The sequence below is a fragment of the Stenella coeruleoalba genome (assembly GCF_951394435.1).
Source record: "Stenella coeruleoalba genome assembly, chromosome: 1".
Lineage (NCBI taxonomy): Eukaryota > Metazoa > Chordata > Mammalia > Artiodactyla > Delphinidae > Stenella > Stenella coeruleoalba.
The window spans coordinates 132544004-132571723 of record NC_137169.1 but is presented as its reverse complement, the minus strand read 5'-3'; the positions used below and the strand labels follow the sequence as shown (position 1 = coordinate 132571723).

The 27720-nt window shown below is 36.2% G+C and overlaps 2 protein-coding genes across 5 annotated transcripts in view; one reads left to right on the top strand and one right to left on the bottom strand.

Moving 5' to 3' along the window:
- Nucleotides 1–2542: 2542 nt before the first annotated feature.
- On the top strand, nucleotides 2543–3020 carry LOC307185657 (ferritin light chain-like). The gene has a single exon (XM_079920053.1). It carries the CDS (start codon nucleotides 2622–2624, stop codon nucleotides 2970–2972), a length of 351 nt encoding a protein of 116 aa, XP_079776179.1. The 5' UTR covers nucleotides 2543–2621; the 3' UTR covers nucleotides 2973–3020.
- A 3-nt stretch (nucleotides 3021–3023) lies between these two features.
- Nucleotides 3024–27720, bottom strand: part of UCHL5 (ubiquitin C-terminal hydrolase L5) — a 48020-nt gene continuing 23323 nt past the window's right edge. The window contains exons 8-12 of one of the 4 annotated variants that reach the window (XR_013828132.1): nucleotides 20289–20391; nucleotides 19327–19440; nucleotides 9416–9514; nucleotides 6126–6190; nucleotides 3024–4911 (exon numbers count right to left, since the gene is read on the bottom strand). Coding sequence is in view for 2 of the 4 variants with exons in the window: in XM_079919987.1 (XP_079776113.1) it covers nucleotides 4867–4911; nucleotides 9416–9514; nucleotides 19327–19440; nucleotides 20289–20391 (361 nt within the window). In the remaining 2 variants the exon portion in view is untranslated. The remainder of the gene's footprint in view (nucleotides 4912–6125; nucleotides 6191–9415; nucleotides 9515–19326; nucleotides 19441–20288; nucleotides 20392–27720) is intronic. The other 3 variants (XR_013828133.1, XM_079919987.1, XM_079919988.1) reach the window with 3 other exon arrangements.

The following is a 27720-nucleotide window of genomic DNA, read 5'->3' as shown; positions in this document are numbered from 1 at the left end:
TTCTAACGTCAGAAACCCCACTGGCGAACCCCTTGGCCGCTGCAGTAGTAGCAGTTGCCCTGGTGGGCCAGTTAACGTGTGTTTTGCTGGAGTCTTTTCTGGGGACCCAAACTTGAGCCCATTTCTCCATACCTTCCAATGATTTTGTAAGGAACTAAGTAGTTTCAAAATTCCCAATATTAATTCCCATTCCTCTTAAAATAGCTAGAGTGGTTTGTTTCCTGCAAGTAAGTCATCAATGATACAAAAAAGGTAAATTGTGTATCATCAACTTTAAAAATAACGTATACTACACAAATCTATTTCAGAATGTGGAGAGGGCATGTGAGACTAACATACAAAAACGTGGGGAAAAAGGATCACTAAGTACACTAACATGTTAATGTAGTCATCTCTGGTGGTAGAACTATGGGTAATTTAAATTTCATTTTGCTTATCTTTAAGTTTTCTTTTCTTTTTTTTTTTTTTAAGGGAAAACCTTAAAAGCCATGGTTTTTTTTTTTTTGAAACAAAAACAGAATCCTCTTACAGGAAAAGAGCAACTTCTGAATGTATCCTGAAATGTTTTAGGCAACTAGGATTAGTAACTAAAGGTATTAATCTGCATGTAACACTGTAGCACACACAGGAGTATGTATCATGGTCTAAGTAGGGGAGCAAGTCCCCATGGTTCATGATCTCAGAACAAATATTTGTCTATTCTAGTGACACAGTCAAGCTGACTGCTCTCTGCTAGAAAAAGGGCAGCTATCTTGGGAACTAAACATATGAAATTGAGACTAGCCAGTACCGCAGCTGTTGGTGAGCTTTCTTTGTTTAAAACAGCAGAAGTATATCCCTTAGAATTGGCTATTTTAAAAGGCATAAAACAGAACGGAAGTGCCTTCACCTACCCAATCATTAAATGAGATTTCAGAAAAGAAAGGGCAAAAGTGAAATGAGCAAATGACTTTCTTTTAAACATTTCTTTAAAAAAATTTTTTTCCCACGTAACTAACACGTATTTCTGAATTGCTCTTTATTCCTCCATTTTCTCTACCCACTAGCTTCATGACACAGGACGCAGAAAAGGATGTCATACTTCTTTATTCACTGGCAGAAATTATCATGAAGGGTCACAATGCATTTGCAATCATCAAGGAAGCAGATAAAATAAACCATTCTTACTATGCAAATGCCTATCAAGGAATTGTATTAGAATTAGATTAATAAGAAAATATCCTTATATCTATTAACTCAGTGATTTTATAAAGCTAATTTTTATTTAGTTATTTATTTACTTTTTGGCCTAAAACAACATAAATTTATTCTCTTACAGTTTTGGAGGTCAGTCCAAAATGAGTCTCACTGAGCCAAAACTAAGATGTCAGCAGGGCTATGTTCCTTTCCAGAGGCTCTAGGGGAAAACCCCTTGCCTTGCCTTTTCCAGAATAAAGCTAATTTTTAAATGTCATTTGATACTAGCTACTTGTATTAAAAGCATCTTTCAATGACAAGTTTTTAATTTTCATGAACACTAATTTTAGATCTTTTATCGTTGTTCTCTGTCACCTAAGATATTCACCTCTGTTTCCTCTAAAAAGCTTTGTATTTTAGCTATCACATTTAGGTCTGTCATCCATCTCAAATTCATTTTTGTGAGGTAGGGAATCATGGTCCATTTTTTTCCATGGGGATATTTAGCTGTTCCGGCTCCATTTGTTGAAAAGATTTCCCTTCTCTGTTGGATTGCTTTGCTACCTGTGTCAAAAATCAAGTGACCATATAAATGTAGATTTGTTTTTCAGCTCTCTCTTCTATCCCACTGAGGTATTTGTTGATCCTTAATGCCAGTATCACACCGTCCTTGATTACTGGATACTACCTACTACAATACTCCTTGTATTGCTTTACAAAATTTAAGACTCTACAAAAGAGGGTATATAAATTAAGTTGAAATAAATGTATGGGCTCAAGATGAGCTTCAAATAATCCTTATGAAATCACTGTTATACTGTATCATGGCTTTGAAAACACTCCATAATCACTATCGTTTCCAAAGTGAAATATATTTACCCACAAATGAAAAACTACAAATTCTTCATGACCTTCAACTGAAATTACGTATGAAAAATATTTCATTAATTTTACTATTCAACTTCCCACCAGGTCTTCCCCACATTAGTTAAAAATACCACAGTGTAGTAAGCCTAAAAACAATCCTTAGGCAGTGTGCTCGGTGGTCCCGAGGATCTCTGTCTCTTGCTTCAACCGTGTTTGGACGGAACAGACCCAGGGACGCCCCTTGTTCCAGCCTCTGACCACCCTCCAACCTTTTTTCCCGTCTTAACTTTTGGAATCAGCCACACAGCTATCCTCGGCCACCAGGCCCGGACAACTCCATTTTTTCAGCTTAACTCCTTATTAACCCATCAACTGGGAGCTCCAGGATTCCTCAGAATGATTCCACCCAGGTGGAGGCTGTCCTCCACGGCCTGTCCAACATGCGTCTGTAGGCCTCCTACACCTACCTCTCTCTGGGCTTCCATTTCCAACGAAGCGTTGTGCCTCTGGGGGGCGTGGGCCACTGCTTCTGCGAATCCGCGGAGGAGCAGCGCGAGGGCAACGAGCGACCCTTGAAAATGCAAAACCAGTGCAGCCACCTGGCCGTCTTCCAGGACCTGCAGAAGCCGTCCCAAGAGGAGTGGCATAAAACCCAGGACGCTCCAGAAGCCGCTGTGTTCATGGAGAAGAACCTGAATCAGGCCCTCGTGGACCTGCATGCCCTGGGTTCTGCCCGCGCACAGCCCCGCCTCTGTGACTTCTTGGAGGGCCACGCCCTAGATGAGCAGGTGAAACTCATCAAGAAGATGGGCGACCACCTGACTAAGCTCCGCAGGCTGTCTGGTCCCCAGGCTGGGCTGGGCCAGTATCTCTTCGAAAGGCTCATCCTCAAGCACGACGAGAAGCCTCCAAAGTCCAGTGGCCTTTGAGGAGCCCCTCTGGTGTCAGGGCTTCTGCCTGAAGCAGCTCTCGGCAGCAAGTAGGCACTTTTTTTTTTTTTTTTTTGCGGTAGACGGGCCTCTCACTGCTGTGGTCTCTCCCGTTGCGGAGCACAGGCTCCGGACGCGCAGGTTCAGCGGCCATGGCTCACGGGCCGAGCCGCTCCGCGGCATGTGGGATCTTCCCGGACCGGGGCACGAACCCGTGTCCCCTGCATCGGCAGACGGACTCTCAACCACTGCGCCACCAGGGAAGCCCAGTAGGCACCTTTTTAACCACGGTGGAGCCCTCTCCCAACCCTTGGACCAAATGGAAACAATAAAGCTTTTTACAGGAAAAAAAAAAATTCACGTGTTTGAAACTAGAGGATGCGTACACAGTCTCTCTACATGTTTAAACTTTTCTATAATAAAATATTAAAGTCATGTATCAATTTCAGAAAGGTACCTAGTAAAGAAAAAAGATTATTTCCTTTACAAACATAAGTTTTATAAAATTTCCTTTAAAGTTTAACTTGGAAAAGAAGATTAACAGCAAGAATACAATATTATTTTATAAAATAAAAAACAAAGCAACTCCCAATTCCATTGCGGGCAAACGATAAATGGCTCTTCGAAACTACTGGGCTGTACTAATTTTGTTCAAATTGGCAAAGAAGGATCCTCCACCACCACCATCATCCTTTTTTAAAAAAAGCAGATAGCCTGAATTGCTAAACCCCCAATTCTTTATAAAGATACAGTTTAACAGCTTGAAAAAATGTTGCCAAACTGAGAGTAGCACCAAAAATCTTTAAGATTTACAATCTGTTCTTAACCTAAAATTTTGCTTTGATGCATAATACACCTTCCTGAAATAATTCTACAATACAAAAATAATCCCAAACACTGAAAAAAGTTTGCTAAAATAAAATTGGGATTTTTTTACTTTTTCTACTGGTAGCAATGAAAATCACTAGAAACTATGCTTTTTTTTTTTTTAACATTTATTTATTTATTTATTTTTGGCTGTGTTGGGTCTTTGTTGCTGTGCGTGGGCATTCTCTACTTGCACTGAGTGCAGGCTACTCTTCGTTGTGGTGTGTGGGCTTCTCATTGCGGTGGCTTCTCTTGTTGCGGAGCACAGGCTCTAGGCACGTGGGCTTCAGTAGTTGTGGCTCGGAGGCTGTAGAGTGCAGGCTCAGTAGTTGTGGCACACATGGGCTTAGTTGCTCCGCAGCATGTGGGATCTTCCCAGACCAAGCCTCAAACCCATGTCCCCTGCATTGGCAGGCAGATTCTTAACCACTGGACCACCAGGGAAGCCCAGAAACTATACTTCTGTTCTTTTCAAATGATCTCCTTTAAAATCAAGCTTTTACAAATAATTGGTATAGAAGATAAAATTCAGTTTTTAAATCTTCAAATTATTTAGATATCAAAGACAGAATTACTAATTTTTTCATTAATGATGAGAAGAAACAAGAGACTCCATTTAATAGATCTGACATTTATAAATTTTAAGCATTTAACCAAGCTGGAAAATTGGAAAATTATAACAATTACAGGTAGAGAATATCATTTGTCCATTTTCATTACGGTAGTTCATTACGGTTCATTACGGTAGTTACCTATCCAGAGAACCAACAGGAGTTCTCAGATCCAATGTCATATAATGGGATTTCGGCAAGCGCTCTGAACACCACTTTTATTTAATATGCACCACATGCACATGATGCAGGCAGGGAGAGGTTATGAATCCATGCACTGAAGACGAGACAGACTGGGGCTATTGCCAAACGTGCGCTGAGTCGATTAGGATGTTGCTCAAAGTTCTTTATACTTAATGGTTTCCTTGAAAATAAGTGCAGAAGCAGAAATGGGTACACATCCCAAAGCATCTTCTTCATTTGGTTTCCTGTGCTTTCTTTGCATTCTGTTTTTCTTTTGCCTAGAAATTAAAGATAGTATACTATAAAATCTTAAAAGCCTGTTCCAGTTCATGTTAAAATGAAATGTGTCTAAGAGGGCATTCTTAAGCTAAAAAGCTTGAGATGCGTTGTTTGCAAGATTTCTAGAGAATTATCTTTTATAAGACTCACAACAGACTACTCCTGGACAACGATATAGTTATGCTTTGCGCTCAATAAAAAAGGATTATACTTGGTTTGCAGTTCTTTCTTACCTGAAGTTGAAATGTATTATTATAATGGTAACAATTTAAAAATACAAAATTACTCATCCTATAAAGTCATACTCATTCATAACTATTTCAAAACAATATATTTACATGTGTGCCCATTTCTCATACAAACTGAGTATATGAAAAATCCTATATTAATCTCTGCATATTTGAATGAGTTTAACATAATAGTTTACATGAGTTTAACATAACTAAGGATTATATACCCATAGTGTTGATAAACCTCACATATAAGTGAGGTTTTTTTCGCTTATGTAAGACCAAAAAAATGTTTTCACAAGTTTCACTTCAACCTCGTAACAAGTATAGAGCTTGAACACAGTAATTCTATTTCACTTTTTAGCAGATGAGGAAGCCAGAGTTTACAGGTGTTATCAAACTTGACCAAGTCACACAGCTAATATATAACAAAACCTCAATAGAGGTCAGACACATATTCTATAGCAGTGCTTCTAATGTAGAGACCAATGACTGTTAAAATGCAGACTGAATTGGTGAAATGCCTGAGGATCTAAATTTCTAGCAAACTCTCAGGTGATGCCAATTCTGCTGGTCCTCAGGTGACACTTTGAGAAGCAAGATTTTAGAAGACTAGAATATAATGTTCTTTCCACTATGGCACTTGAATCAGAAAGAAACAAATAAATTAGACTTCTGCTATTATGCTATTAAGAAAAAAACTTCTTTAATGAGAACTATAATCTTTTTTTTATAATGCATTATAATGATAATAGAATTATCGTACAACCATATGATAAAATTAAGTGCAATGCATTAGAATATATTAAGAGGAAATATGTTATACGTACCATATAAAAATTTTAAAATTACTTGCATAAACATTTTTAATAACAAGCATAATTTGTAATTTGATATGTACAATTTCTCAAAGAAGTCTTCTGTTTCCAAATAATAAAAATACTATTCAATTTTAGATATAATTTGGAAATAAAAATATGTACCTCTTTTCTTAGTGATCTCTGAATATACAGGAAGTTTACTAGGATTAACAGGAATCAATCTACTGCTTAATGACATAAATTTTACAACATAATTTAAAAAGCAAAGACATATAATGCAGAGTATCCATACATGTATTAAACTATATAATTCAGATAAAACTAAGGGTAAGCTAAATAAGTTAGAAATAATTACCACCATTTATTGAGCACATATTATGAACTTGACCAATATTATCTCATTTAATCCTTAAGAATGTGAAGTGTGATTACCAATTTATAGATGAGCAAATAGATTCTATAATAAAGTAAATAACTTGCCTAAAAGCAACAGCTAATAACATAACAGCTAAGTAACATATCTGAGATTTAAACTGAAAGCCTGTATTCTGTTTTGCCTTTGTTGAAAAATAAAAAATACTGTATTTCAAAATAGCATGGAAAAAATGTTCACTGTTAAGAAATACTTTCCTTCTATTTAGTGTGCTAGTGAGATACTAAAAATTGCTGACTGAAGTCAGATAATTCTGTAATCATAGGTATTAATGTACATATTATTACAGATAACTTTATTCTTCTACGTTATTTCTATTAAGAGATAGAAAAAGTAAGTTCTGCAGATTAGTTATTTATTACCAACTGAATTATAATGTCTTGGTAAAATCTGTACAAAATTCAGTACTGTGCTTTGAATCCCCCATAGCAACAAAATCTGTGATTCTAAATTATGGTAGGTTATTGGTGGTTATTAAAAACCTGGGATAGACAATGATTCAGAAATACATAATAAATGTTGAGATAAAATTTTAAAAGAATTGTAAATGTATCTGAATAAAAGTTTTACAAATGAAATCTTAATATAGCTGATTTTATTTTATATTTTAAGGAACAGATTTGGTATATGGCACAAGAAGTTTTATAACTTTATATTTTTAGGTTACCTCCTGAGCAATCTTTATGTAATGTATACTCAATGAACTGATCAGATAAGACCAGAAGCTTCATAGAACAAGAACACTTACACGGCAATATCTTAACCTAATTCATTAAAGCCGCATCCTCTTGGGAGAATCAAAGTCCTCACTCTTTGTTATTTTGTAAAATGAAAAGATTTCCACAGGTCAAATACTTCCACACCATCACAGGCAGTCAGGACCTGCCTCCAATTACTCAGAAATCTGATCCTGGATGGCTTTAGCAAGTAGCAACACTGCCTAGACTAGCCACATCTTTTCTACTTTCACTTGGCATTGGGGGGAAGGGGGGGATTTTTGACATAATAATCCATTTCTGAATTCTACATGTAATTCTTTGCTTAGAAGTATTACTTATTAAGTAATGTTCACTACTAAAGTCTTCATATTGGATATAACTGTAATCTTAATCTATTGTTTTTTTAATTTTTAACATTTCCATTTACCAGCAGAAAGTGATATTTCAATATGATATATGATTTCTTTTTTCAAAATAAGATGAACAAAAATATATTTGTGCTAAGGAAGGTGATTATTGGCAGAAATTAAGCATTTAATTCTAACCACAGATTCAAAATTTGTGGACGTGAAATTTTAAGTGGCATAAAGCTATTTAGGAGCTACCCTGTGATCCCCCAGAATCTTTAGCATGACTTTATTCTAGCACTTATCAGAATAATACTATGCAGCACAGTACTATAATCATGTATTCCTTTCCCCAACTAAGTTGCTTAAGACAGAAAAATGTGTCTTAATTATGTGTATATCCACTGACTTTAAGAGACTGCCTCAAATATAGTTTCAGCTAGATAAATGTTGGATAAATAATCAAAACATTTCAAAAATTTTAATCAAATAATGAATCTGAATTCCCTTCAGAATCTAGGCACATAAAAGATACTGCATATACAGTATCTTTCTGTATAGTGTCTATACAGAAAGAAATATATCTCAATGTTGCTTGTACAATATTATTAGTCAAAGAACAAGCAAGTCAGTAACTACCCTTTCAATAAAACAGACATATAATGTCTTTGTATTATATTCAATAAAACAAATGCAAACACAAGAAGAGACTGAGTTGGTATTCCACTAACACTAGGCATTCATATACTGCCACCCTGTGTCCAAAATAATGTGAACTAAGGAATTATGGTTATAATGTAAAAGCTATTGTACTCTATGCTTTTTAAAAAATTATGGAAATATACTGTCATTAAAATCAAATAAGAATGGTCCTTTTCTTAATTTGCCCAAAAAAGTTTACTCACAGGCCAATTTTAAAGCACAACATATATATTTAAAATTTCTCTAATAACATTTGTCTGGTCCCTAATAATATTTATCTATACTTAATACCTGATACATCATACAATTGAGCATAACAGCCTATATTTCATTTTGTTTAATATTTTCAACAGAGAAATATTTCATAGTGTTTCATACAAAGAATATAATATTGAGGTACTCTGTTAACCAGGCAATTCTGAGGATCACAGGACCCTAACTGTTAATCTAAAACTTTAAAAATCAGTTTCCCATCTTGGACTTTTATGATTTAACACCCTGAGATACATGAATAGAGAAACCTATATGGAAAAGAGAAGACTTAGCCGTCCTCTTCTAAATTTTCTTAAATGTAAATTTTTACATTTAATGCTAAAAGTTGAAGCACATGTTCAGGATCTAGATAATAATGTATATATGAAAAACCTTAACTCACATCTTGTATTATTTAGAATTTATGATGATATCAAACAGCTGGGTTGAAATGTATCTTTGCTTCATGAACTTAAAAATAAGAAAAAAAAAACCTACCATGTATTCTGGTCTTTAAGTTAACGGTCCAAATTTTTCACTAACCTATGCTAGTTTTCCCTCAGTGGAAAGAGTAATAACTTAGGAATAAGAAAACCTATTTCTTAGGCTAGGTTATGTTTTTTCCCCCTTCATTCTAGTAGTAAATTTGATGATAATTCAAATTTTTGCTAAGTTAAATAAGAAAAATCTATTATTTCAATAACTAAAATTAATAATTTGTTTTCAGCTAAGGAAAGAAAAATGTTTTACATTTCATTCTAATATAGCACAACCTGAATTCCTGACACTAAGGATTCTGGAAAGCTAAAGCAGTAATGCAATTCCTTGTTTTTATTTTGCAATATTAGATTGAACTAATGTTCCTCTAGATGAAAAACAGTAAGTAAGAGCAAAAAAAGGAAAATAAAAAGCTTCAACAAATTTTATCTCTTCTCAAGCCAAAAAACATTTTTTGGAGAATCTAAATCTAATTTAAGTATTGGCCAGTAAAATACTTACCTTTTCTACTAGTGGTATTAACTGCTGGTGTTCTGCTAAAGTCTTTAACAATTCCATAATGAACGGCAGATAATTATGCTTCCTTCTGATATTTTCAATCTGAAAATAAAACATATATCAAACCACACTAACTTTGTATTTTCACTAAGTTTCTGATATTTTAATTTTTGCCTCCAACTCAAAATAGTAATGGAAGAAAATCCTCCATTCCCATAAAAAAAAATATGAGAAATAATGAGACTTCCATTGCGATTGAGAATAAAGACTAATTACAATAAAACATATGGAGAGAGTTCCCTGGGTGCTGCTTCCTACTCTTGGCTTAGCAAATAACAGAGGGTTTTAAAAGTCTAATCTGAGATAATTTATGAAAACTTAACTTATGAAAGCAAACTTAGAGGGACTTCCCTGGTGGCGCAGTGGATAAGAATCCACCTGCCAATGCAGGGAACATGGGTTCGAACCCTGGTCCGGGAAGATCCTGCATACCACAGAGCAACTAAGCCTGTGCGCCACAACTACTGAGCCTGCGTGCCACAACTACTGAAGCCTGCGTGCCTAGAGCCTGTGCTTTGCAACAAGAGAAACCACTGCAATGAGAAGACGGCGCACCGCAATGAAGAGTAGCCCCCATTCACAACTAGCGAAAGCCCACTCGCAGCAAACGAAGACCTAACACAGCCAAAAATAAATAAAATTAAATCTTAAAAAAAAAGAAAAAAGGAAAGCAAACTTAGAAGGCCCACGTGATAAATCAACACTCTTGCTACTATGTAAATAAGGCCATGCCTAATGAGACCAGCTTTATTGTGTGATTAAGAACAATCTTTCTTTGACATTATTTTTGACCAAAAGCAAATAGACTGTAGGGACTGTCTGTGCTTCAAGGGAAAACTGCATTGTCTAAAGTATGCTCTCCCAAGTTATGTGATTGCAACCTTTCACTGTCTGGTAGAGGTTCAATTTACTTCCCTTCCCATAGGGGAAGAAAAAAGTTTCCATCTTTTGTGAATTCGTTTCAACATTCCTATACTTCATATAAATTTGAGCTTCTTTGACTTCTTTGAAATAGTTGTGACATCTTACAGGTTTGCTCCATTAATGAACTAACTAAAATTTTAACGTGTTCATTTTATATCAGTATGAGAATCATTTTATTTTTTTGAACAAAGTATTCTCCAACAATGTAGCAAAGATTCTAAAAACTTAGTTTTATTTTAGATAACTATTAAAAATTAGTTAATTATGTAACAACACTGCATAAGAATATATGAATAATAGGTAGGGGTCTTTTTTATATCACATAAAATAGAAGATAACATTCAAATTTTCATCCCTTACTTTCCTGTCACCATATATTCAGCCCTCCTTTTTCCTGCCTGAAATACTCTGGAGCCAGTCCCTACCACTTCCACCTGAAGAAGTCCTACTAGTCCAAGGTCCATGTATTCTAAAAATCACATTGCTGGCTGTTAAGTGTGTTGCAAATCAGTATCCTGACACTGTGGTAAGCAACAGAAAGAAAAAGAACAATCCCTGCCTTCAACTGAGATTAAAATGAAAAACTGCTTTTTCTACTGTGACAAACATGACAAATTGAATAAGAGCCATTTCCAAAGTCCTACAAAATTCGAACTTTCCTTCACTCTTTTCACTCTCTGAAAAAAGCTTATCAGGCGGAGCTTTAAGATGGCAGAGGAGTAAAACGCGGAGATCACCTTCCTCCCCACAAATACATCAGAAATACATCTACATGTGGCATAACTCCTACAGAACATCTACTGAACGCTGGCAGAAGACCTCAGACCTCCCAAAAGGCAAGAAACCCCCCCACGTACCTGGGTAGGGCAAAAGAAGAAAGAAAAAACACAGACAAAAGAATAGGGATGGGACCTGCACCAGTGGGAGGGAGCTATGAAGGAGGAAACGTTTCCACACACTAGGAAGCCCCTTCGCGGGCGGAGATTGTGGGTGGCGGAGGGGGGAAACTTTGGAGCCGCGGGAGAGAGCGCAGCAACAGGGGTGCGGAGGGCAAAGCGGGGAGATTCCCGCACAGAGGATCGGTGCCGACTGGCACTCACCAGCCCGAGAGGCTTGTCTGCTCACCCGCCGGGGCGGGCGGGGTCTGGGAGCTGAGGCTTGGGCTTCGGTCGGAACACCGGGAGAGGACTGGGGTTGGCGGTGTGAACACAGCCTGCAGGGGGTTAGTGTGCCACGGCTAGCCGGGATGGAGTCCGGGAAAAATCTGGAGCTGCCAAAGAGGCAAGAGACTTTTTCTTCCCTCTTTTGTTTCCTGGTGCACGAGGAGAGGGGATTCAGAGCGCTGCTTAAAGGAGCTCCAGAGATGGGCGCGAGCCGTGGCTAACAGGGCGGACCCCAGAGATGGGCATGAGACACTAAGGCTGCTGCTGCCGCCACCAAGAAGCCTGTGTGCCAGCATAGGTCACTCTCCACACCTCCCTTCCGGGGGGCCTGTGCAGCCCGCCACTGCCAGGGTCCCAGGATCCAAGGACGACTTCCCCGGGAGAACACACAGCGCGCCTCAGGCTGCTGCAACATCACGCCGGCCTCTGCCACCGCAGGCTCGCTCCGCATCAGTACCCCTCCCTCCCCCCGGCCTGAGTGAGCCAGAGGCCCCGAAGCAGCGGCTCCTTTAACCCCGTCCTGTCTGAGCGAAGAACAGATGCCCTCAGGTGACCTACACACAGAGGCGGGTCCAAATCCAAAGGTGAACCCCAAGAGCTGTGCGAACGAAGAAGAGAAAGGAAAATCTCTCCCAGTAGCCTCAGGAGCAGCGGATTAAATCTCCACAATCAACTTGATGTACCTGCATCTGTGGAATACCTGAATAGACAACGAAACATCCCAAATAGAGAAGGTGGACTTTGGGAGCAACAATATATATATTTTTTCCCTTTTTCTCTTTTGTGAGGGTGTATGTGTATGCTTCTGTGTGTTATTTTGTCCGTATAGCTTTGCTTTTACCATTTGTCCTAGGGTTCTCTCTGTCCGTTTTTTCTTAGTATACTTTTTAGCACTTGTTATCATTGGTGGATTTGTTTTTTGGTTTGGTTGCTCTTTTCTTTCTTTATTACTAAAAAAATTCTTTTTTAATAATTATTTTTTATTTTAATAACTTTATTTTATCTTCTTCTTTCTTTCTTTCTCTTTCTTCTCCCTTTTATTCTGAGCTGTGTGGATGACAGGGTCTCGGTGCTCCATCCAGGAGTCAGTGCTGTGCCCCTGAGGGGGGAGAGCCAAGTTCAGGACACTGGTCCACAAGAGACCTCCCAGCTCCACGTAATATCAAACAGTGAAAATCTCCCAGAGATCTCTGTCTCAACGCCAAGACCCAGCTTCACTCAACGACCAGCAAGCTACAGTGCTGGACACGCTATGCCAAGCAACTAGCAACACAGGAACACAACACTACCCGTTAGCAGAGAGGCTGCCTAAAATCATAAGACCACAGACACCCCCAAAACACACCACCAGACGTGGACCTGCCCACCAGAAAGACAAGATGCAGCCTCATCCACCAGAACACAGGCACTAGTCTCCTCCACCAGGAAGCCTACACAACCCACTGAACAAACCTTAGCCACTGGGAACAGACACCAAAAACAATGGGAACTACGAACCTGCAGCCTGCAAAAAGGAGACCCCAAACACAGTAAGATAAACAAAATGAGAAGACAGAAAAACACACAGCAGATGAAGGAGCAAGATAAAAACCCACCAGACCCAACAAATGAAGAGGAAGTAGGCAGTCTACCTGAAAAAGAATTCAGAACAATGATAGTAAAGATGATCCAAACTCTTAGAAATCGAATGGAGAAAACACAGAAACACTTAGCAAGGACCTAGAAGAACTAAAGAGCAAACAAACAGTGACGAACAACACAATAAATGAAATTAAAAATTCTCTAGAAGGGATCAATAGCAGAATAACTGAGGCAGAAGAACGGATAAGTGACCTGGAAGATAAAATAGTGGAAATAACTACTGCAGAGCAGAATAAAGAAAAAAGAATGAAAAGAATTGAGGACAGTCTCAGAGACCTCTGGGACAATATTAAATGCGCCAACATTTGAATTATAGGGGCTCCAGGAGAAAAGGAAAAGGACTGAGAAAATATTTGAAGAGATTATAGTTGAAAACTTCCCTAATATGGGAAAGGAAATAGTTAATCAAGTCCGGGAAGCACAGAGTCTCATACTGTGCTTAATCTCCTTAGGTTAAATCTAAGGAGATTATGCAAAGACGCATGGTAATCAAACTATCAAAATTTAAATACAAAGAAAAAATATTAAAAGCAGCAAGGGAAAAACAACAAATAACATACAGGGGAATCCCATAAGGTTAATATTTCAGCAGAAATATTAATATCGATATTTCAGCAGAAACTCTGCAAGCCAGAAGGGAGTGGCAGGACATATTTAAAGTGATGAAGAAGAACTTACAACCAAAATTACTCTACCCAGCAAGGATCTCATTCAGATTTGACAGAGAAATTAAAACCTTTACAGACAAGCAAAAGCGAAGAGAATTCAGCACCACCAAACCAGCTTTACAACAAATGCTACAGGAACTTCTCTAGGCCGGAAACACAAGAGAAGGAAAAGACCTACAGTAACAAACCCAAAACAATTAAGAAAATGGTAATAGAAACATACATATCGATAATTACCTTAAATGTAAATGAATTAAATGCTCCAACCAAAAGACATAGACTGGCTGAATGGATACAAAAACAAGACCCATATATATGTTGTCTACATGAGACCCACCTCAGTCCTAGGGACACATACAGACTGGAAGTGAGGGGATGGAAAAAGATATTCCATGCAAATGGAAGCCAAAAGAAAGCTGGAGTAGCAATTCTCATATCAGACAAAACAGACTTTAAAACAAAGACTATTACAAGAGGCAAAGAAGGACACTACATAATGATCAAGGGAGCAATGCAAGAAGATATAACAATTGTAAATATTTATGCACCCAACACAGGAGCACCTCAATACATAAGGCAAATACTAACAGCCATAAAAGGGGAAATGACAGCAACACAATCATAGTAGCGGACTTTAACACCCCACTTTCACCAATGGACAGATCATCATAAATGAAAACAAATAAGGAAACACAAGCTTTAAAAGATATATTAAACAAGAAGGACTTAATTGATATTTATAGGACATTCCATCCAAAAACAACAGAATACACTTTATTCTTAAGTGCTCATGGAACATTCTCCAGGACAGATCATATCTTGGGTCAAATCAAGCCTTGGTAAATTAAAGAAAATTGAAATCCTATCAAGTATCTTTCCCGACCACAATGCTGTGAGACTCAATATCAATCGCAGGAAAAAGTCTGTAAAAAGTACAAACACATGGAGGCTAAACAATACACTACTTAATAACCAAGACATCACTGAAGAATTCAAAGAGGAAATCAAAAAATACCTAGAAACAAAGGACAATGAAAACACAATGACCTAAAACCTATGGGATGCAGCAAAAGCAGTCCTAAGAAGGAAGTTTATAGCAATACAATCCTACCTTAAGAGCCAAGAAACATCTCAAATAAGCAACCTAACCTTACACCTAAAGCAATTAGAGAAAGAAGAACAAAAAAAACCCAAAATTAGCAGAAGGAAAGAAATCATAAACATCAGATCAGAAATAAATGAAAAGGAAATGAGGGAAACGATAGCAGAGAACAATGAAACTAGAAGCTGGTTCTTTGAGAAAATAAACAAAATTGATAAACCATTAGCCAGGCTCATCAAGAAAAAAAGGGAGAAGACTCAAATCAACAAAATTAGAAATGAAAAAGGAGAAGTAACAACTGACACTGCAGAAATACAAAGGGTTGTGACAGATTACTACAAGCAACTATATGCCAATAAAATGGACAACCTGGAAAAAATGGACAAATTCTTAGAAATGCACAACCTGCCAAAACTGAACTGGGAAGAAATAGAATATATGAACAGACCAATCACAAGCAGTAAAATTTAAACTGTGATTAAAAATCTTCCAACGAACAAAAGCCTAGGAACAGATGGTTTCACAGGCCAAGTCCATCAAACATTTAGAGAAGAGCTAACACCCATCGTTCTCAAATTCTTCCAAAATATAGCAGAGGGAGGAACACTCCCAAACTCATTCTACGAGGCCACCATCACCCTGACACCAAAACCAGACAAAGATGTCACAAAGAAAGAAAACTACAGGCCAATATCACTGATGAACATAGATGTGAAAATCCTCAACAAAATACTATCAAACAGAATCCAACAGCACATTAAAAGGATCATACACCATGATCAAGTGGGGTTTATCCCAGAAATGCAAGGATTCTTCAATATATGCAAATCAATCAATGTGATACACCATATTAATAAATTGAAGGAGAAAAACCATATGATCATCTCAATAGATGCAGAGAAAGCTTTCGACAAAATTCAACACCCACTTATGATAAAAACCCTCCAGAAAGTAGGCACAGAGGGAACTTTCCTCAACATAATAAAGGCCATATATGACAAACCCACAGCAAACATTGCCCTCAATGGTGAAAAGCTGAAACCATTTCCACTAAGATCAGGAAGAAGACAAGGTTTCCCACTCTCACCATTCTTAAACATAGTTTTGTAAGTTTTAGCCACAGCAATGAGAGAAGAAAAAGAAATAAAAGGAATCCAAATCGAAAAGAAGAAGTAAAGCTGTCACTGTTTGCAGATGACATGATACTATACATAGAGAATCCTAAAGGTGCTACCAGAAAACTACCAGAGCTAATCAATGAATTTGGTAAAGCAGCAGGATACAAAATTAATGCACAGAACTCTCTGGCATTCCTATACACTAATGATGAAAAATCTGAAAGAGAAATTAAAGAAGCACTTGCATTTACCATTACAGCAAAAAGAATAAAATACCTAGGAATAAACCTACCTAAGGAGACAAAAGACCTGTATGCAGAAAATTACAAGACACTGATGAAAGAAATTAAAGATGATACAAATAGATGGAGAGATATACCATGTTCTTGGATTGGTAGAATCAACATTGTGAAAATGACTATACTCCCCAAAGCAATCTACAGATTCAATGCAATCCCTATCAAACTACCACTGGCATTTTTCACAGAACTAGAACAAAAAATTTCACAATTTGTATGGAAACACAAAAGATCCCGAATAGCCAAAGCAATCTTGAGAAAGAAAAACGGAGCTGGAGGAATCAGGCTCCCTAACTTCAGACAATACTACAAAGCTACAGTAATCAAGACAGTATGGTACTGGCACAAAAACAGAAATATAGATCAATGGAACAGGATAGAAAGCCCAGAGATAAACCCACGCACATATGGTCACCTTATCTTTGATAAAAGAGGCAAGAATATACAGTGGAGAAAAGACAGCCTCTTCAATAAGTGGTGCTGGGAAAACTGGACAGCTATATGTAAAAGAATGAAATTAGAACACTCCCTAACACCATACACAAAACTAAACTCAAAATGGATTAAAGACCTAAATGTAAGGCCAGACAGTATCAAACTCTTAGAGGAAAACATAGGCAGAACACTCTATGACATAAATCACAGCAAGATCCTTTTTGACCCACCTCCTAGGAAAATGGAAATAAAAACAAAAATAAACAAATGGGAGCTAATGAGACTTAAAAGCTTTTGCACAGCATAGAAAACCATAAACAAGATGAAAAGACAACCCTCAGATGAAAAGACAACTCTCAGAATGGGAGAAAATATTTTCAAATGAGGCAACTGACAAAGGATTAATCTCCAAAATGTACAAGCAGCTCATGCAGCTCAATATTAAAAAAACAAACAACCCAATCCAAAAATGGGCAGAAGACCTAAATAGACATTTCTCCAAAGAAGATATACAGATCACCAACAAACATATGAAAGAATGCTCAACATCATTAGAGAAATGCAAATCAAAACTACAATGAGATATCATCTCACACCAGTCAGAATGGCCATCATCAAAAAATCTACAAACAATAAATGCTGGAAAGGGTGTGGAGAAAAGGGAACCCTCTTGCACTGTTGGTGGGAATGTAAATTGATACATCCACTATGGAGAACAGTATGGAGGTTCCTTAAAAAACGAAAAATAGAAGTACCATACGACCCAGCAATCCCACTACTGGGCATATACCCTGAGAAAACCATAATTCAAAAAGAGTCATGTACCACAATGTTCACTGCCGCTCTATTTACAATAGCCAGGACATGGAAGCAACCTAAGTGTCCATCAGCAGATGAATGGATAAAGAAGATGTGGCACATATGTACAATGGTATATTACTCAGCCCTAAGAAGAAACGAAATTGAGTTATTTGTAGTGAGATGGATGGACCTAGAGTCTGTCATACAGAGTGAAGTAAGTCAGAAAGAGAAAGACAAATACCGTATGCTAACACATATATATGGAATCTAAGAAAAAAGAAAAGGTCATGAAGAACCTATGGGCAAGACGGGAATAAAGACACAGACCTACTAGAGAATGGACTTGAGGATATGGGGAGGGGGAAGGGTAAGCTGAGACAAAGTGAGAGAGTGACATGGATATATATACACTACCAAACGTAAAACACATAGCTAGTGGGAAGCAGCCACATAGCACAGAGAGATCAGCTTGGTGCTTTTTGACCACCTAGAGGGGTGGGGTAGGGAGGGTGGGAAGGAGGGAGATGCAAGAGGGAAGAGATATGGGAACATATGTATATGTATAACTGATTCACTCTGTTATAAAGCAGAAACTAACACAGCATTGTAAAGCAATTATACTCCAATAAAGATGCTTAAAAAAAAAAAGCTTATCAGACAGACTGCAAGTGAAGGAGAATGACATTATTAAAGACAGCCTTGCTTAATATTTTACTCTGAGTTATATAATGTTTGACATAATTAAAATAAATTAAAAAAATGTTAAGCCCTAAAAAAACTGGAAAGCAAAATTTGAAAAACGAATCCAACTTTGTATTAAATTGGTGATAGGATGACACCAAGAGACAATTTTTTCAGATGAATTTTAGAATATGCTAATTTGATTGCACATCCAAAATGAAATATATCCTAACGAAAAAATTAACTGAAGAAAAAACTTCTCAGTTGTTATTAATACTACTGGCACTGTTATTCTGAACCTTTTTAGATATACATACAAATACAGATAGCATAAAGCAAATAGGTAATTATGTTAATGTTGATAGAAACCAAGACTTTCAGCTGAAAAGATACAAATGCTTAACTTCAAATATAAAAGCCCTTTTATCCTAAATTTGAGTATTAATATGAATTCATGTTGCATTTTCTCTTCAAAAATAAAAGAAATAAAAACGTATTTCTTAGCTCTGAAAAGTCCTAGAAGTAAAGAAGAATCAGTATGACTGAGCACTCTGAGCAATCAGATAATGGTTTCTAAATACGATTTCTCACCAAAAGCACTCAGGACTTCTTGAAAAAATGGCTGATTCCAAGTCTGAAGCAGGAAATGTACAAGATGAGTCTGAAACATCTTGTCATACTAGAAAGCAAGGAAGCTATGAAAGATGAAGAGAGTCACATCAAAAGGACTTAGGAGACAGCCTGAAGTGGCTTCCAATGGCTAAAGATGGGATAATCTGAGCATCAATAATAACTGCAGTGAACTTTAGCATCATTATCTGTTTGTAATAATACTTGAAAAAAAGAAAAAAAAAAAGGAAAGAAACCTCACTAGTTACCTTTATAGGATGCCAGGGAAACAACACATTATTCTGAAAAAGTGTAAATGATGGGGAAAAAACAATCAAGCATTCAACATACCTTCATGTCAAAATATACCACTCTATACTAAAACATTAAAGGAACAAATAAAAAGTACGTACCTTATATCTTTTTAATTTCTGTACTTCTTCTTCAATAAGCATCTGATTTTTGGCAACCTCTGACTGAATAGCACTTAACATGTTATTACCCTGATCTGTATCCATGGGTTCCTCCTTAGGAGAAAGAAAAAGAAATAACACACCCTAATGACTGAGGCTTAAGTCTAAACTATTTTTTAAATGATAAACATAGTACAATCATTTTCAAATTTTATTCTTAATATTGGTGATGGAATACCAGCTTACTAACTGCAATATTAAAGGATAAAAGCTAGATAGTATCTTCCAATTTTCTATTTTCTACAACAATACATATGAATTTTAATCTAAAAATAATCTATACTGTAGCAAACTGAATTGCTATAATCTGCTGTTGAGCTATAAAGTAAATCTGCTTAAATATACTCATGAAAATGTGATCAAAGGAATGTAAAAAAGTCTTTGTCTATTACTAATTGTCTTCTCCAATCATATTTACTAGAAAGATAATCATCATAAGGAATAGTAAAGATTACATGTGAATCTAAACGTGCCCAATTAATTCTGTAAGAAATATATTCTAACTTGCTTAATTATATAATGAAATTACAGTAAATTGTTCACACTTATTTAGCACATACTATTTGTCAGTCACTTTTTTTTAAGTGGTTTATATATATGTTATCTCAGTTATTCTTCACAACCACCTTTTAAGGTAAATACTATTATCCCTACTTTACATGAAGAAACTGAGGCACAAAGAAATACACTCAAATCATACTTCCACTAAGTGGCAAAGGCAGGAGCTGAATCTAAGAAGCCTGACTCCAGAGTATATTCTTGTAATCACCACTCAGGATACTTGATTAAATCTATATTTCAGACAAAGAAAGAAAGAAGGAAAAAAGGAAAAAAGAAAATAAATAGTTTCCCTGAGAGAATAACGAAGCTAGAACTTTGTACATAAAAACATGGCCACAAACCTCAGCAAGTTGTCTTTGTAACTCTGCTATCTTCTGTTCATATATCATTTTTCTGTCAGACACAATGGCCATTAAGTTAAATCGAATTTCACCTTCACTGTACCTAAAAAAAAAAATAAAGTTTATAATGTAGTAAAGAAATGTAACACTATTACAATTAAGATAATCTACTGTGATTACCCCCTTATTCTCTGGGGTAAACACAGATCTACCAATTGGCTAACCATAAAAACTGACATTAAAGAAAAATCTTTCCTAAAGAGGAGAAGTTACAACCAGTATCACAAAAATACAAACAATCATAAGAGAATACTATGAAAAATGATACACCAATAAATTCAGCAACCTAGAAGAAATGGATAATTTCCTAGAAACAGTCTTCCAAGACTGAATCAGGAAGAAACAGAAAATCTGAACAGGCTGATTATTAGTAATGTAATTGAATCAGTAAACAAAAAAATCCCAACAACCAAAACTCCAGGATCAGAGGACTGCACAGGGTAATTCTACCAAACATTTAAAGAGGAGTTAATTCCTTTATTTCTCAAACTATTCCAAAAAACTGAAGAGGAGGGAATACTTCCAAACTCATTCTATGAGTCCAGCATTACACTGATACAAAAAACAAAGACACTACAGAAAAAGAAAATTACAGACCAATATCCCTGATGAACACAGATAAAAATCCCCAATAAAATATTAGCAAACAGAATTCAACAATACATTAAAAGGACTGCACATAATGATCAAGTGGGATTTATTCCAGGGATGCAAAGATGGTTCAATATACACAAATCAATCAACGTTATAACTATATCAGCAAAACAATGGACAGAGATCACATGACCATCTTAATAGAGGCAGAAAAAGTATTTGACAAAATTCAACATCCATTCATGATAAAAACTCTTAACAAACTTGGTATAGACAGAACAATCTCAACATAATAAGGGTCATTTAAGCCAAACCCACAGCTAACATCATACTCAACAGTGAAAAGCTAAAAGCTTTTCCTTTAAGATCAGTAACAAGACAAGGATGCCCACTCTCACCACTTTTATTCAACATAGTATTAGAAGTCCTAGCCACAGTAATCATACAAAAAAAATAAAAGAAATAAAAGGCACCCAAATTGGAAGGGAAAAAGTAAAACTCACTATTTGCAGATGACATGATATTAAATACAAAAAAATTCTACCAAAAAACTATTAGAACTAATAAGTGAATTCACTGAAGTTATAGCATACAAAATCAAAATACAGAAATCTGTTGCATTTCTGTACACTAATAATGAACTATCAGAAAGAGAAATCAAGAAAACAATTCCATTTACAACTGCATCAAAAAGAATAAAATACCTAGGAATAAAGTAAACAAGGAGATGAAAGACCTGTACTCTGAAAACTGTAAGATATTGATGAAAAAACTGAAGACAACACAAATAGAAAGATATACCATGCTCATGGATTGGAAGAATTAATACTGTTAAAATGTCCATACCACCCAAAGCAACCTACAGATTCAATAATCCCTATTTTCACAGAACTAGAACAAATACTCCTAAAATTTGTATGAAACCACAAAAGACCCCAAATAGCTAAAGCAATCTTGGGAAAGAAAGAGCTGAAGGTATCATGCTTCCTGACTTCAAGCTATACTATAAAGCCAAAATAATCAAAACAGTATGGTACTGGCACAAAAACACAAATATAGATCAGTGGAACAGAATAGAGTCCAGAAATAAACCCACAAAACACACAGTCAATTAATCTACAACAAAGGAGGCAAGAATATACAATGGGGAAAAAGTCTCTCAGTAAGTGTTGTTGGCAAAACTGGACAGCTACATGTAAAAGAATGAAACTAAACCATTTTCTCACACCATATATAAAAATAAACTCAAAATGGATTACAGACTTAAATGTTAGACCTGAAACCATAAAACTCCTAGAAGAAACATAGGCAGTAGCTCTTTCACATTGGTCTTAGCAATAATTTTTGGATCTGTCCCCTCGAGCAAGGGAAACAAAATAAAAAATAAACAAATGGACTACATCCAACTAAAAAGCTTTTGCACAGCAAAAGAAAGCACCAACAAAATGAAAAGGCTGCCTACTGAATGGGAGAAGATATTTGCAAATGATACATCTGATAACGGGTTAATATCCAAAATATATAAAGAGCTCACAATCCAGCAATTTCACTTCCAGGTATTTTTCCAAAGAAAACAAAAACACTAATTTGAAAAGATGTATGTGCCCCAATGTTCATAGCAGTATTATTTACAATAGCCAAGATATGAAAGCAACCTAAGTGTCCATTGACTGACGAATGGATAAAAAAGACGTTTTATACACACACAATGGAATATTACTTAGCCATATAAAAGAAGGAAATCTTGCCATCTGCAACAACATGGATGAACCTAGAGGGTATTATGTTAAGTGAAATAAGTAAGACAGAGAAAAACAAATATTATATGATTTCACTATAAAAAACAAAACAAATACAACCAAACAGAAACAAACTCAAACAAATTCAGATATAGAGAACAAACTAGTAGTTGAGTGGGGAATTGGCAGGGTAGGTGAAATACGTGAAGGGGAGTAAGAGGTATAAACTACCATTTATAAAATAAATAAACAGGGATGTAACATTTAGCACAAGGAATATAGTCAATAATATTGTTATAACTTTGTATGATGCATAATCTATAAAAATATGTTGTACACCTGAAACTAATACAGTATTGGAAGTCAACTATACTCCAATATAAATTTATTTATTAATACTTTTGTCTATAGACAAATAAATAAGCTTTCATATATGAAAGGAAAAAATCAGCTAAATTTCCATCAATCACAAATATATTATTAAATGTTTTAGTACCTCCTAGACATTTGAAATAAGTGTTTTCATCAGTTCTCATACTTTCACAAAAAATATGGTAACTATCAATTACCTTTTATCTCAATTAGAAAAAATAATTAAACTAAGACCTCACATTTGTTGAATTAATTTTACTGGCATCTTGATGGTATTAACTATATTCCTTACTATATAATTTTTTCCAAATCATGATTTTGTTTCTATTCTTAACTAATATATATGTTTTACATTTCACTTGTACTTTTATCATATACAAACATATAAATATTTATGTAATATGTTACAAATAATCTTTTGTAAAATTTCTGAATACTGTTTTATTTTCACTACTCTGATACCAATGAAACATCTTATAGTATAAGCTTGTTTATGGTAAGGATTGACATTGGAAAGATTATCCATAACATTATGTAAATGGCACTTAACCAGATGAAAACATGTAGAAAATGTAAGCCTGTTTTTGTATTAGTTCACCTGCAAGAGCGTCTCATAAATAGTTCTATTCACTGGAAAGAATATGGCCCAGTATAACTGTAGCACTTTGAACTATGTAAAAATGCTGTTTTTAAAACTCTGCTTATGGGACTTCGATTTCCCTATTCCTCCCAGTAAAAAATATCAAACTTAAAAAATCTAGACATATATTTTTTTAAAAATGAAAAAAATTAAAATTCTGAAGTGAAGAGAAGGCAGACATGCTAGGGAACCAGGACCCAAGAATGACAGTGGTGAAGTCTCTGGATTATCATTCTGCTGCGTATGTCCTGGCCTTGGAGTTAAAGAAGCCACCAATTGAGAAATGCCAACAGGCACAGACAAAAAAGCACCAATAGTCTGCTCTTTCTATCCAAACAGGAAAGGGGCAACCTCATGAGAGAACTTTGAGACAATAACCACTCTACCATACCCAAACACAACTGAAAAAACTGGCCCAAACCCTACCAGCCAGCAAAGGCTGGGTAGGGAGCCTGGACTTCCACCCCCACCAGGCTGTAACAGGCACCTGGGGTGGTGTCAGAAAAGGCTGTGTAGGGAGCTAGGACTTTCATCCCTGCAAACAGTAATGACATCTATTTGCAGTGTCAGAGGAAACCAAGTGGGAAGCCAAATGCGAAGTCACTACCATCCAGGAGTAAAGAAGCCCCCCTCCCAACTTTGGTATCAGTGGAGCCATGAAGAGAGCAGTCACAAGGCAGTGCTACTCCTCCCGGCCAGGGTAGTATCAGGGGGAGCCCTACTGGGGACCAGAACTCCCAACCCCTGCCCAGCAGTAACAAGGAACCCCTTCCCACCTCAGGTGTCAATGAAGACAGAGTGGGGAACCTGGACTTCTACTTCCACCTGGCAGTAATGGGGTAGCATCCCTGATTTACCCTGCCAGAACAGTGCCCATAAAAACCAGCTAAAAGAGAAGTTTTAAATAAGATCCAGAGTCTTATAATATAGTACTGAAAATGCCCAGGTTTCAATCAATAATCACTTATCCTATTAAAAATCATGAAAACCTCAATTTGAATGAGAGACATTCAACAGACAGAGTGATGACAGATGTCCAAATTCACTGACAGAGACTTTAAAACAGCCATCATAAAAATGATCCAGTGAACAATTGTGAACACACTGGAAACAAAAAATAGAAAGCCTCGGGCTTCCCTGGTGGCGCAGTGGTTGAGAGTCCGCCTGCCGATGCAGGGGACACGGGTTCGTGCCCCGGTCCAGGAAGATCCCACATACCACAGAGCAGCTGGGCCCGTGAGCCATGGCCGCTGAGCCTGCGCGTCCGGAGCCTGTGCTCCGCAACAGGAGAGGCCACAACAGTGAGAGGCCCGTGTACCGCAAAAAAAAAAAAAGTCTCAGCAAAGAAATAGAAGATATAAAGAAGAAACAAATGGAAATTTTACAACTGAAATATAAAATGATAAAAAAGCTGAATGGGTGAGTTCAACAGCAGAATGGAGGAGACAGAGGAAAGAATCAGTGAACTGAAAAGTAGAACAACAGAAATTACCCAACTGAACAAAGAAAACAGACTAAGAAAAATAAAGAGAGCCCCAGGGACCTGTGGGACTAAAGCAGGAGACATTTGTGTCATTGGAGTCCTGGAAGAGGTGAGAAAGAGGGTGAGATTGAAAAAGTTCTCCAAGTTATAATGGCTAAAAACTTCCCATATTTGACAAGATATAAACGCACAGATTCAAGAAGCTGAGCAAAATCCAAATAGAATAAATGGACAGAAATCCACACCAAGACACATCATCCTCAAATATATGAAAACTAAAACCAAACCAAAAAAAAAAAAGAATTTGAAACCAACAACAGGAGAAACACCACCATATCTATAGGGCAAAAACTGTTTGAACAACAGTGGATTTATCAGTAGAAACCATGGAGGCCAGAAGGGAGCGACATAACAATTTTCAGGTGCTAAAAGAAAAGACTATCAACACGGAATTCTATACACAGTGAAAATAACCTTCAGAAATAAAAGGGAAATCAAGACATTCTTAGATGAAGAAAAACTAGGATTCTGTTGACAGCAGAACTACCCTAAAGGAATGGCTAAATGAAGTTTTCTAAACAGACAGGAAACGATAAAAGAATTGAGTTCTGGAACATGAAGAAGAAAGAACAATGGAAAAAGTAAAAATATGGGTAAATACATTTTCCTTCTCTTAAGTTTTTAAAATTATGCTTCATGGTTAAAATAAAAATTACAATACTTTCTGATGGAGTCCTAAATGTATGTAGAAGAATTATTTAAGACAATTATAACAATGGACAGTAAAAGTACATAAAAGAAGGTAAGATTTCTACACTTCACTCAAACTGGTAAAATGTTAACACCAGTAGATTGGGATAAATTAGAGAAACCATTAGAAAAGCTATACAAGGAAATAAACTCAAAACCACTATAGATGTCTGAGTAACTCACAGAAAAACAGGAAAAGAAAAACAGAGAAACAAACAAAAAAACAGAACAAAGAGAAAAAATTTAAATGGCAGATTTAAACCATAAGACATTAATAATTACATATTAAATATACATTTCATTTTATACATAATTTTATAAATCCATTACATTCAATGTAAATGGTCTCAATCCACCCAGTAAGACAGAAAATGGCAGAGTGGACTAAAAAATATGATTCAATATATGCTGTCTATATGAAATTCACTTCAAATACAATGACATAGGTAGGCTGAAAGTAAAAGGATGGAAAAAATATATCATGCATGTATGAATCAAGACAAAGCAGAAGTGGCTATATTACTGTGAAATAAAGTAAACTGCAGAGCAAAGAAAATTACTAGAGAGAAATATTGCATAATGATAAAAAGGTCAATCCACTAAGAAGAAATAGTGATCATAAATGTTTATGCAACGAACAAGAGACCTGCAGAATATGTAAGGGAAAAACTGATAAAACTTAAATTAGAAATAGCCAAATTCAAAACTGTGCCTATTTACAAATGACATGACCATCTATCAATATGTAGGAAATGTCAAGGAATTCACAAAACTTCTAAAGCTGGTGGGTGAGTTTAGCAAGGTTGAAGGATACAAGACAGAGAAAGAAAAAAAATCAACTTTATTTCTACACACTAACAATGATCACATGAAACAAAAAAGAAAATATAGTATCATTTGTAATCACTCAAAAGAATATGAAGTGCTAGGGTATAAATCTGACAAAATACATATGGAACTAGCATGCGGAAAACTACAAAATGCTGATGAAAGAAATTAAAGAAGATCCAAGTAAATGGATAGACATACCATGTTCATGGATTGGAAAAATCAATATAGTAAAAATGCCAATTCTCCTAAAATTGATGTTTGACACAATTCCTATCAAAATCCCAGAAAGAATTTTTGTAGATACAAGATTATACGAAAATTTACATAGAGGGCAGAGTATCTATAACAGCTAAAACAACTCTGAAGAAAAAGAATAAAGTCGGGGGCATCAGTCTACCTGATTTCAAGACTTACAATATAGCCGCAGTCATCAAGACTCTGTAGTATTTGCAGACAGCAGACAAATAGATCAATGGAACAGAACAGTGAACCAGAAATAGACCCACACAAATATGCCCCACTGGATTTTTTTTTTTACAAGGGTGCAGCAGCAGTTCAGAGGAGGAAGGATAGCCTTTTTAACAAATGGTGATAGACCAATTGGACAGAGGAAAAAAAAAATGAACCTTGACTTAACTTCACACCACACAAAAATTAACTCAAAATAGATCATAAACTTAAATGTAAAAAGTTATATAAACCTTTTAGAAAAAAAGGAGAAAATCTTTGGGATCTAGGGCTAGGCAAAGAATTCTTAGATTGGACAACAAAAATACAACTCACAGTACAACTCACAGTCCAACAAATTGGACTTCACTGGAATTAAGAGCTTTTGCTCTGTGAAAAACCATGTTGGGAGGAGGAGAGGATGGGCTATAGACTGGGAGAGAATATTTTCAGGCAACGTGTCTGACAAAGGACTAGTGATAGCTAGAGTATGTAAAGAACTTCAAGGCTCGGGGC